The 11,502-nt window shown below is 56.2% G+C and overlaps 1 protein-coding gene across 2 annotated transcripts; it reads left to right on the forward strand.

Annotated features, from left to right (window-relative positions):
• The first annotated feature begins 1,699 nt into the window (after nucleotides 1-1,699).
• Nucleotides 1,700-9,737, forward strand: LOC120398052 (maestro heat-like repeat-containing protein family member 7). 2 transcript variants are annotated; one of them, XM_039525001.1, is made up of 10 exons: nucleotides 1,700-1,903; nucleotides 2,142-2,844; nucleotides 3,230-3,366; nucleotides 3,748-3,843; nucleotides 4,222-4,326; nucleotides 4,677-4,812; nucleotides 6,764-6,858; nucleotides 7,342-7,494; nucleotides 8,308-8,453; nucleotides 9,390-9,737. In XM_039525001.1, exons 2-9 carry the CDS (start codon nucleotides 2,706-2,708, stop codon nucleotides 8,407-8,409), a joined length of 963 nt encoding a protein of 320 aa, XP_039380935.1. In that variant the 5' UTR covers nucleotides 1,700-1,903; nucleotides 2,142-2,705; the 3' UTR covers nucleotides 8,410-8,453; nucleotides 9,390-9,737. The 2 variants fall into 2 exon arrangements, with proteins under 2 accessions (XP_039380935.1, XP_039380936.1); XM_039525002.1 differs by lacking the exon at nucleotides 4,222-4,326.
• Nucleotides 9,738-11,502: the final 1,765 nt, after the last annotated feature.

Genomic DNA, 11,502 nt, shown 5'->3' on the forward strand with positions numbered 1-11,502 from the left:
GAAGAGGAATGGCTTAGAGAGTTTGGCAGTAAAATGTAGGTTTTGTGGCAATATCCTGTGCAATTGCTACTGGATCCGGGACGGAGACAGCATTCCTGCCCCTCCCACCACCTCTTAGCTGGGCCTACATAAAAGAGACTAGCTAGAGTTTTGCACACTTGTTTGTTTAAGACTGAGCAAATAAGGCCCAACAAATTACTGCTAGGATGAATTTTGCTGCCTCCTCTCCTTGAACAGATTACAAGCAGTTTCTGATTCTCTCAGATGAAGTAGTTCTTCTAAAATCAAGGGCAAGACCAATCAATGGCTTTTTCACAACCCAAACCCCGCCCCCAAAAGAGATTTTTTTTTATTTAAACTGGGTTTTTTAAATTTATATTGAAAAAGTTTTTTTTTAAAACTTATCCAGTATAAAATTTGAAACGATGACAAGTGATATTAAGGCCTCTAGTTGCTCCAGCCTATTAAAGTAATTTAAATAACTACATATATGAAGAAATCCATGTTTGCTGCCAAGTGTCAGAGGAAGTCAAAGCACTGAACTGTTTGAAGTCATTGCGTAAGCACCTGGGGGTCCAGAAGTTATTGAAACACTCAGCCAGATTTTGGCAGCACTAGCCTCTTCTGCGGGTGCAGAAAGAATATTTTCTTCATTCCAGTTGATGTAGCTACTTCATTCAAATGTAAGAAATTGATTGGGGGTTCGAAAACGATGAAGGCTTCTTTTCCCCTTGTAATATATGAATAAACGCTAGAGAGGAGGAGGTGTGAGCTACTACTTCTAAAATCTGGAAGGACATTATGAGCAGGAACAATCAGTTCAGTGCACGAACTAGAGATACTTCTTTACCTCAGTTTGTTTGAAAGGAAAACAAATGGTTCAGTCAACCTTTTTGTTTTTCTGTGTCCTGCAAAACCAGCAAGTCAACATGTTTGAATGGATCCCTATTCCTAGCATCATAGAAGACTAGGGCTGGAACAGACCTCAGGAGGTATCTAGTCCAACCCCCCTACTCAAAGCAGGACCAACCCCAACTTCATCATCCCAGCCAGGGCTTTGTCAAGCTGACCTTTAAAAACTTGTAAGGATGGAGATTCCACCACCTCCCTAGGGAACGCATTCCAGGGCTTCACCACCCTCCTAGTGAACTAGTGTTTCCTAATAGCCAAGCTAAGCCTTCCACAGTGCAACTTGAGACCATTGCTGTCATCGGCCACCACTAAGAATTTCATGAGAATCAATCTCTCATTAGGAAAATAACTCAAAAATACAACTACAAAACATTTGGAATGAAATCAATCCATCCTGACCTGTAGTATCTGGGGGTGTGGGCCTCTGAGGCTAGACTGAGACCCTCATTGGCTAGAACCACCCAGTGAGCCAGTAACAATATCCATTCCTGTTACCGTCCAAGCCACCGCAGTCCAAGGAACAGCTGAGGGCTGCGGGAGACAGAGGGGTGCTGAGAAGGTCTAACTCATGACTGCCAACCCAGAGATGTATTATTGGCTTTGGATGGGAGACGAGGAGCAAATCCGTCAGTCACTACAACAGGTCACACTCGGAGCCAGGGAGACTGGGAATCGAGTCCTGCTGGCACTTCCCAGCTCTGGCTTTCTGGAGGAGGAGGAAGACAGCAGCTCCCCTAGCTGACCCTGAGGCACCTTCTGGGCCCAAATGGAGGTGGCCCCGGGTACAGGTATGGAGTGTCCCAGGAGTGTTCCGCTAGTGGCATTGTATTGTTTTCACAGCCAGTTTCAATCTCTGGTTTCTACCCCTTGCCCTGCTGGCAGGGCATTGAGCGGCACCCGTTGCCGGCCAGCTGGGTGCAGGAGATCGAGGAGGGTGAATGGAGGAGCAACCCTGAGCATCTGCCATCCAGCTCCATCCGATCTAGAGCAAGTAAGTGGAGTTCTCCAGAGCCATCCCCAGTGTGGTGGGAATATCCCACCACTAGGGCTCCCAGCCCATCCCTTGTCAGGGTTTGTTCCCCAGCTTGAGGTTTCCTGTGCCCTGGGATGGGATGTGTCGGGAGGAGAAATTGCCTCAGCAGAGGGGAGGTGGGCAGGGGAGCAGGCAGGCTCGTTAATGAGAGGCTGCTTTGAAGCCAGACTCATGGCTGCTCCCCACTCTGTTCCAGGATGGAGCGAATAAGGCGGATGCTCAGGAGGAAGGCCGGGCAGGTGGCTCCAGAGCCAGCAGAAAACATCAGCCAGCCTTCCCAGGAGGAGAGCGGCCCCTCTGTCCCCACGGGCGGGGAAGAGGCTTGTGGCCGGAGTAAGGAGAGGAGCTGCGTCGCCTGCTGGAGGAGGCGGAAGACAGCAGCTCCCCTAGCTGACCCTGAGGCACCTTCTGGGCTGAAATGGAGGTGGCCCCGGGTTCAGCTGTGGAGGAGAGAGCCAGGAGAGGGCAGGAGCCGGAGAAGGCAGCTCTGGGGCTTCCTTTGCAGAAAGCCAAGGAGCCAGGAGCTGCGCCCCAGGGCCCATCAGGAGCCGTCCACCACCATGGCAACTGAGGGGCCCTGCTCCAGCCCCACCCTGGCCCCAGAGGAGCCTCCCGCCAGCCCCGCCCTGGCCCCAGAGGAGCCTCCTGCCAGCCCCACCCTGGCCATAGAGGAGCCTCCAGCCCCAGCTTGGCGACTGAGGAGCCTCCCGCCATCCCCACCCTGGCGACTGAGAAGCCTCCTGCCAGCCCCACCCTGGCCATGAAGGAGCCTCCTGCCAGCCCAGAGCAGGAGTTGAGCGACTGCGTGACAAACACCAGCAGCTCCGCATACTCCTGCGGGGCCAGCAGCTCCTCCGTGGGGTCTGGCAGCCCTGTCTTTGAAGGCTCCCTCTTTGGAGGTGAGGGGAGACCCAGGGGAAAGGGAGGACTGGGGCGGTGGGGGACTAGTAACACCCTGTGCCCATCGGCTCGCCAAGGCGCCGGGACTGACCCACGTGAGCCCCACTAACACCAGAGGGGGTTGCACAGCCATGCCCCAAGGCAGCAGATGCTGGGCGGAGTCGGGGAGCTCCAGCCTCCCCTGATCATGTTGGGGGCGGGGGAGCTGACTGCCACGGGGCCCTGAGGCTGATGGGGCTGAGGGCGTCTCTGGGAGGGGCAGGGTGGGGCCCTGGCTGCCATGGGGCTCCTTACAGAAAAAGGGGAAACATGGAGCCTTCTCTGTCCACTGCATCCCCCCAGCAGCAGAAGGGATTAAACTTTCTCCTTCCTTCCCTGGTGCAGACACCCCCAGTTCCCAGGTGTCGTGGCCTGAGGAGGAGGAAGAGGAGGAGTGTGAGGAGGAGGAGGAGGAGCAGGATTTGTGCCCTGAGGAAGATACCATCTTGGTGATCCAGCAGCACCTCCAGGGCAGAGCTGAGGTACAAAAATCCCCCAGCTGCGCTGCCACCCAGTCTGTCCTGCTCCTTGTTCCATCCCCACCCAGGCAGGAGGTCTTGCACCAGAGAATCCCTCACCCCCAATGTGGGGGACACATCTCCTCTGTTATCTGGCACCCCAAAGTGGGGACATTTGTCCCACACAGGCCAAGGTCCCCGCAGACACTGTCGAAGTGCAAGGATTGATGAGGCAGCAAGCATCCGGCCATGAACTCTTGCTAAGTGTCCCTGGAGTGATGTGAATGGGAGAGGCCAGGATGTGCCTTTTGAGTCTTGCCAGGACTCCTGGAGAATCCTCCTAATTGTCCCCTGACTGGTATAGCCCCATGTCCCATGACTGACGGGTGCTCCCTCTTCTTGCAGGCTCTGCACAACCGCTATTCGCAAAGCCTGGACACCATCCTCAGGGACCGGCTAATAGAGACCCCCACCATGGAGAAGCTGCAGCACCTCCTGGAGGTGAGTAGAATGGACGGTCTGGGGTGGAATTGCCCCTGAGCCCTGTGGGAGGGTAGCAAAGGAGAGACTAGAAGTGCCACGTTTCCATTGTGTCCTCCCAGCTTGGACCCAGCCGGCCACACGTTCCCAGAGCTGCCAGTGCAGGGGGAAGGAGCTGGGACTGTCAGCCAGAGCTCTGCACGGTTGCATTAAGCACTAACAGTGAGCACCAGGGCTGGCTGGGGCCTGAGAGACTGAACCCCCTTTTCAAGCTCTGCGACCAGGGCTCGGCTACTCCACCCTGAGAACAAAGTCTCAGCCCCTTGGGGAGGGGGAGAGGCTGGTTTGTAGAGCATGTACGCCTGCCCGCTGACCCTCCCCTGCCTCCTTCTCCCGCAGCACGTCCATCCCTCTCTCCTGTCAAACAACACCCAGGAGAGATCCAGGGTCGTACAGACCCGCGCGGCCCTGCTCCAGTTTGCCACCTCCCTGCCTGGATTTGACGTAAGTGACCTCTGACCCCAGCATCCTGCAGAGTCAAGTTCATCATCCCCTGGCTAAATGGTCCCCCCTGGGTCCGTAAGGGACTGCGTTCCATAGGCCGCTGGCTGGCAGGGTCGTGCCTGGCCTCAGGGCCCTTGTTATTCTGGAGCAACGAGGCAGCGAGTGCTCAGCGAGGGCCCTTGCCCTGCTCCCTTTGCTCTGAGCTCCCTTGGGGGCAGAGAGGAAGAGGGCTCTCGCTCCTCTCCCCCAGCGCCTCCTACACAGGGGTGGGAGCAGAGCTCAGGTCCAGGGGCGCTGGGGAACTGAAGGGAGAATGTTGATGGATTCCCCTCTCCTCCTCCTTCCACCAGACCTCCTCCACCTTCTCCAAGGCAGGTGAATTCATGCTGCAGCTGGGTCTCTGTGTATCCCACCCAGCCAGTGACATCAGTTGGCAAGCCAGGGGTGGGATCTATTGTCTGCACAGGCTCCTGCTCCAGAAGAGGGGTAAGAAACCCAGCTGGGCAATGGGACCCCATGGAGACGAGCCTCTGGGAGACTAGCTCCAGCTGGCCATTGGGACGCCTCTAGAACTAAGGCCTCTCTGCTTAGACCCCCTGTAGCGGGAAAGAGGAACCCCAATAGAAAGAAGGCCCCTCCTTTGAGACTCCCTCTGCTGGGCAATGGGACCCTACAGAAAGAAGCCTCCTCCTCTGAGACGACCCCAGCTTAGATGGTGACTCTTTCTCTCTCCCTCTCTCTGAATTAGGGAGATGAGTGTGAAAGTGCCAGGGAAATCGGCTGCTTTATCTCAGAGCCTGGCTCTGTCCCCCAGCCCAGGGAAATCAGCCCACCCCCGTACGGGGCAGCCAGCTCATGAGGGGACAGGAACACATGGAGGGAAAGAGCCCATCATGAGGGCAGGGGCAGGAGCAGGCACCACAGGGGACGGACACAGAACTTGTAGGGTGTCACCAGTCGGGTAGCCAGGGCCAGATCCTGACTTCAGTGGGTGTGGGCATGGGCGCCGACTTATATGGGCTCCTGGGGCTTTAGCCCCAGGACTATTTACAGTCAAGGGCTCTGCTCCACCAATAGTTGGAGCTAGGTTTCGCCCCTTTTAAATCCCAGCTGCGACCGGGAGTCAGAGGGCTCTGCGCTGCCCGCAGCCGTGGGGAGCCCAGAGCATTGTAAATCCCAGCCGCGGCCAGGAATCAGAGGGCTCTGGGCTTCCTGCAAGTGTGGGGAGCCCAGAGCCTTTTAAATCCAAGCCGCGGCCGGGAGTCAGAGGGCTCTGGGCTGCCTGCAGCCGCGGGGAGCCCAGAGCCTTTTAAATCCCAGCCGCAGCCGGGAGTCAGAGGCTTTGGGCTGCCTGCAAGCGCGGGGAGCCCAGAGCCTTTTAAATCCCAGCCGCGGCCGGGAATCAGAGGGCTCTGGGCTGCCTGCAAGTGCGGACTTCTGGGAAGTGCACGGTGTGGAAGGGGATGCTGTGATGCTTTGGAACAACTCCATACAAAGCCAGTCAGGACTCTGGAGGAGCCTCCTCTCTCGGAGCAGACTGTCTCCAGGGCAAGAAGCTTACACCTTCCTGGGTCTGACCTCGGAGCATTCAGCATGCCCTTCCACATCATGCACTTTCCACAGCGAGTCTGCCCAGGCTGGTCCTGGGGCAACCTGCACCCCAACTCCGCAGTCAGATGTGACTCTCAGCCAGACAGTAAAACAGAAGGTTTATTAGATGACAGAGCTTGTAGGTCCAGAAAACAGAACCCCTCTGTCAGGTCCATCTTGCGGAGTGGGGCGCCCAGAACCAAGTTCTGGGTCTCTCCCCATTTCCCCAGCCAGCTCCAAACTGACACTCCCTCCTCTGGCCTCTGTGTCTCTTCCGGACAAGGAAGCCACCTGATCTTTGTCCCCAACACCTTCAGTTGGCATCTTGCAGGGGAAACTGAGGCACCCATACAGTATTCAGAGAAAATATTAAGGACATTCCCACTTCATCACAACAGGTGCAACAAAATATAATACTGTATATTGAAGTAGGCAAGTGCTGCTTCTGACTTTCCACTTTTAATTGACCTTTGTAATCTTGTGGCACTGATGCATTGTAGCTTCATTTTATATCGGCTTACAGGGCGGGAGGAGCGGGGGGGCACCACCATTTTGGGCCCCACCAAAAATTATACAAACCTGCCGCCTATGGGTGTGCGGGGTTCTCAGTATTAGACACCCCCATGAACAGGCACCCACTCCCAGAGCACAATGACCGTAAGGGTCACATGATTACTGTGATGGCTGAAACAAATCCCCCTTCTGGTACTAACCCGCCTGGCATGGACCCTGCGATTCCATTGGGCCGCGGATGCCAGGAGGAGCCTGGCCAGTGTGCACCCAAAAAGAAACAGGCACTGAAAGTGGAAGGCCAAACCTCCCCAATGGGTGTGTCTTTCTCCCCCAGGGCTCAACACCAGAGAGGCACCAGACCTGTGGTGCCGGGACGGGCTCCATGACCCCGAGCGCCTGGGGTATAGAAACCTGGCCAGGGTGGGAGAGGTAAGGACTTTCTGCCGGTGCATTGCAGCAGCTCAGGTGTGGAGCTATGTCCCGCTGCAGTGAGTGTGTCATGGACACAGGGCAAGAGCCTGCTCCTTATTTCCACAGAATATGTGAGGCTCCTGGGAATGTCCGTGGGGTGAGGCGTGGGAATGAACCAGATCTAAAAGACCCCAAACCTCTAGCGGGTGAGCTGCAGGAGCTATCGCTGCCGGGAGCAGCAGGGGTCCTGCGTTGTCTGTGTGAGCTGGGTTCCAGAGCGCGCAGACACATTGCCAGCATCTCATGGCACCTGCGGTGAATCCTGCTCCATAAGAGCTATTGGAGGCCTCAGTGCCTGCAGCCTCCTACTTAAGGGGGTTCCCGGTCCATGGGACCCCAAAAGTTGGCTGCCCCAGGACTCTTCTCCACCTTGTGAGACACTCGAGGGATTTGGAGCCTGGTTCTGGGCCATTGTAAGGGCTCTGATTCTTTTGGTTTTAGGTCTTTGGTGAGCTCTTCACGGAGGAGCAGAAAAGATCTTTCCTCCAGGCGGGGCTGCTGGCCATCCACCACCACCTCCTCCACATCAGCCAGGCTGGCCTGGTGCTGACCTATTCCATCTTGGGGGAAGCCGGCCAGCTGCTAGAGGACAAGGTAACCAAAGAGGGGTCACTGGGGAGAGACCCCCAGGGCCTTTCACCTTCAGGTCATTGAAAATCACTCCCATCCCATCCCCATGTGCTGACCAGGGAGCAAGGAGAGGATGAACCCAGGCAGGTACCATTGGTCAGAGCCAGCTTGTGCCCTGAGCAGCTCAAAGCAGGGCCGACCCAGCTCCCCAGCAAGGCTATTTCCTAACAGGCGTCACATCAGCACGACACACTGCCATTGCTCATGCTAGGGGCTGCCAACTCCCCTAGCCACCTCTGTGAGCCTTTCATCCCCCTCCGGGCCTCAGGCCGGTTCCTAGAGCTCTGGTATCGTGTTATCCCAGCCACCACCTGCTACGGGAGAACTGGAGGAGTCAGGCAGCAGAGGCTGCTTAAGTGCCCCATTCACCAGAGCCACTGCCCATGGCATCACGTTAAGGACATGGGGATCCCTTGGGGAAAGGTGTCCACTTCTTCTCACCCCCCGGCATTACTGCCCAAAGCCTCCCAGCCCCTCAGCTGGAGGGGGCGAGGGTGGCTGAGGGGACTCTGGGGAGCGGAGCTGAATCCCCAGCTGGGTTGGGAGGTAGCACAGCTCTCAGGGGACTGAGAGGATTGGGGGCAGGAGTTCATTCCACAATGGTGGGAGAGGGGATGGAAGTCACTAGAGAAGAGAGAAGATTTCGTCTCGGGGGTTGGGTGGGGGAATCTGTCCCTCAGACGTGGGGAGGAAATGTTGCTGGCTCCCGGTGCCGTTAATACCCTTCGTTCTCGTGGGTGTCGGAGTCTCTGATTGATCCTTGTTCCCTTGCAACAGGGGGACATTACAGCCAACCTCATGGTCCAACTATTTAATATCAGGGTCTTGGGCCAGGTGCCCGAAGCCCTGCAGTGGCTGTGCTCCGTGGGGCAGCATTGAAGACCCCCCCTCTTTGCATGACCAGCTCCCACCCCCTGCCGCAGGTACTGCTCTGTCTCACTGTGCCTGGGGGGAAGGGCTGGGGGGAGCGGCCATAGAGCCGCAGCACTGAGAGAAAACAAGGCCGAGCACCTCGCTCTGGACACCCTGCCCCACCCCGACCCCTGGGGCTGGGGACAGGCCAGATACTGGTTGGGAAGAATCAGGCTGTGGGGCTGGCCCAGAAGTGAGAGCATCCGCAGAGCCAGGGGTTATGCTCAATAGCCATTGCAGTCTGGGAGGGGTGGCCTGACATGGAGCCCCTCCCCCGTCGTCACTGCTCAGACCTTCCCATGGCCCCTTTCCCCCCGGATGCAGCGAATGTCCGACCATCCCCCACCCGGGGCCCAATCCACCCACCTGGTATCTGAACCCTTCCCAGCCAGGAATGAAACTCCCCCCGAACACCCTGGGGCAGGGGAGGAGCCTCCCCATCTGGCAGGTGGGAAATGAGACGCAGAGGAAGGGCTGTGGGCCTGGTCACACAATCCTGGGTGTAGATTTGGGAAGTGGACTGGGTCCCAGCCTAGAGCCTTTCCCCCAGGGGCACCTTCACTTTCTGCCCTTTATTCTCCCCTCTGGCTAGGGGGTCTGAGAGTGTGAAATGAACAGGGAGAGTGACGGAGTCCTGGCAAACAGCCTGGATGGGAGCTCCCCTTGGCTTGGTCCCCAGGCTCAGAGACATCTTTGTCATCCCGCTGTCCTTCTGTTATTGCTAGGAAGGGAGTCTCCTGATGAGGGGTCTCCAGGCCTCCAGTAAGTCATCCTCATTCCCGCCCGCATGTACCCCCTGCCCTGCCCTGCCCTGCCGTCCGGTTTCTCGCTGTTGACTCTGGCTGGACTCTTGGCTCCGGTCTCTGGCTATGACTTTGGCGTGATCCTTCTTGGCTCCAGATTTGGGTTATGAACCCCGGCTCAGTATTCTCCTTGCCTTTCTCTAGCCTCGCTCCAGGCCCTCCATCCACCCGCTCCATCACTGCCTCCTCCTCCTCCTCCTGATCTTCCCCAACCCCTCCGATTTCGACTACATGGCTTCGACCTTTGCGTGGATATGGACTTTGGCTCGTACTTCTGACCACCCGGCTTCGACCTCTGGCCTGGACATGGACACTGGCTCCGGTTCTGCCTGGACATACTCAGCACCCGGCAGCAGTAGACAGGCCCCACCATTAATCAAACCCTAACCCCGCCCCATGACACCTTAGTCCCTCCCACCTGTCACCGGAAGTCCCGCCCCATGCAGGTATTACTTCGTGGTCAAGGCGGCCACATGACTGGAAGCCAGGTGTGTCATGTGACCCCTCTAAGAACTCCTCCCACCACCCTCTACCAATCAGGATGGGTTTCCTCCTGGAAGGACCCCCCCAAGAGGATATTTGACCAATCAGGGCGAGCTCTGGGGTGGGAGGGTGACCCATCCCGACGTGTGTCTTGTGACCCCTCTAAGAACTCCTCTCACTGCCGTCAACCAATTAGGATCGGTTTTGTCCTGACAGGACCACCCCAAGAGGAGATTCTGACCAATCAGGGCGAGTTCTGGGGCAGGGTGACCCGTCCGGGAGTGGGCCATTTGACCCCACTAAGAACTCCTCCCAGCGCCCTCTGCCAATCAGAGTGCAGCACCATCACCTCATAAGTCCCAGCGCTGGATGGACGAGGCCATCTCTCACCAAGGACACATATTTTAGAAATCGTGGGAAGGCTGCTGAGAGGAAACCTGGACTCCTTCACCACCCCCGTGAGAACTTTGGACTCTGTCTTCACCCTGAGGGTCTTTGACCATCCGCGGAGAAAGGGCTACATCAGCGACAGTGCCGAGGAGGAGGAGGGAGCGACCGAGGGGAGCCCTTCGGCCCAGCCGTTGATGGATACGCTGGAACCCGAACCCAAAACCCAACTGCTTGTGAAAGCAGCAAAGAATCCTGTGGCACCTTATAGACTAACAGACGTTTTGCAGCATGAGCTTTCGTGGGTGAATATCCACTTCTTCGGATGCAGTAGTGGAAATTTCCAGGGGCAGGTTTATATATTCAAGCAAGAAGCAAGCTAGAGCTAACGAGGTTAGTTCAATCAGGGAGGATGAGGCCCTGTTCTAGCAGTTGAGTGAAAACCAAGGGAGGAGAAACTGGTTGTATAGTTTGGCAAGCCATTCACAGTCTTTGTTTAATCTTGAGCTGATGGTGTCAAATTTGCAGATGAACTGGAGCTCAGCAGTTTCTCTTTGAAGTCTGGTCCTGCAGTTTTTTTGCTGCAGGATGGCCACCTTAAGATCTGCTATTGTGTGTCCAGGGAGGTTGAAGTGTTCTCCTACAGGTTTTTGTATATTGCCATTCCTAATATCTGATTAGTGTCCATTTATCCTTTTCCTTAGAGAGTGTCCAGTTTGGCCGATGTACATAGCAGAGGGGCATTGCTGGCATATGATGGCATATATTACATTGGTGGACGTGCAGGTGAATGAACCGGTGATGGTGTGGCTGATCTGGTTAGGTCCTGTGATGGTGTCGCTGGTGTAGATATGTGGGCAGAGTTGGCATCGAGGTTTGTTGCATGGATTGGTTCCTGAGCTAGAGTTACTATGGTGCGGTGTGCAGTTACTGGTGAGAATATGCTTCAGGTTGGCAGGTTGTCTGTGGGCGAGGACTGGCCTGCCACCCAAAGCCTGTGAAAGTGTGGGATCATTGTCCAGGATGGGTTGTAGATCCCTGAGGATGCGCTGGAGGGGTTTTAGCTGGGGACTGTATGTGATGGCCAGTGGAGTCCTGTTGGTTTCTTTCTTGGGTTTGTCTTGCAGTAGGAGGCTTCTGGGTACACGTCTGGCTCTGTTGATCTGTCTCCTTATTTCCTCGTGTGGGTACTGTAGTTTTGAGAATGCTTGGTGGAGATTTTGTAGGTGTTGGTCTCTGTCTGGGGGGTTAGAGGAGATGCGGTTGTACCTCAGTGGTTGGCTGTAGACAATGGATCTTGTGGTGTGCCCGGGATGGAAGCTGGAGGCATGAAGGTAGGCATAGCGGTCGGTAGGTTTTCGGTATAGGGTGGTGTGGATGGTGGGGT

Source organism: Mauremys reevesii, linkage group 2 (genome assembly GCF_016161935.1).
Source record: "Mauremys reevesii isolate NIE-2019 linkage group 2, ASM1616193v1, whole genome shotgun sequence".
In the NCBI taxonomy this organism is placed as follows: Eukaryota; Metazoa; Chordata; order Testudines; family Geoemydidae; genus Mauremys; species Mauremys reevesii.

What these genes read in the sequence shown, in the direction of transcription:
- LOC120398052 (XM_039525001.1), top strand. Translation starts at nt 2,706, where the DNA reads ATGAAGGAGCCTCCTGCCAGCCCAGAGCAGGAGTTGAGCGACTGCGTG. An exon ending in TGAAGGCTCCCTCTTTGGAG is followed by an intron (nt 2,845 to 3,229) that starts GTGAGGGGAGAC and finishes TCCCTGGTGCAG; the next exon opens with ACACCCCCAGTTCCCAGGTG. An exon ending in GCTCCTGCTCCAGAAGAGGG is followed by an intron (nt 4,813 to 6,763) that starts GTAAGAAACCCA and finishes TTTCTCCCCCAG; the next exon opens with GGCTCAACACCAGAGAGGCA.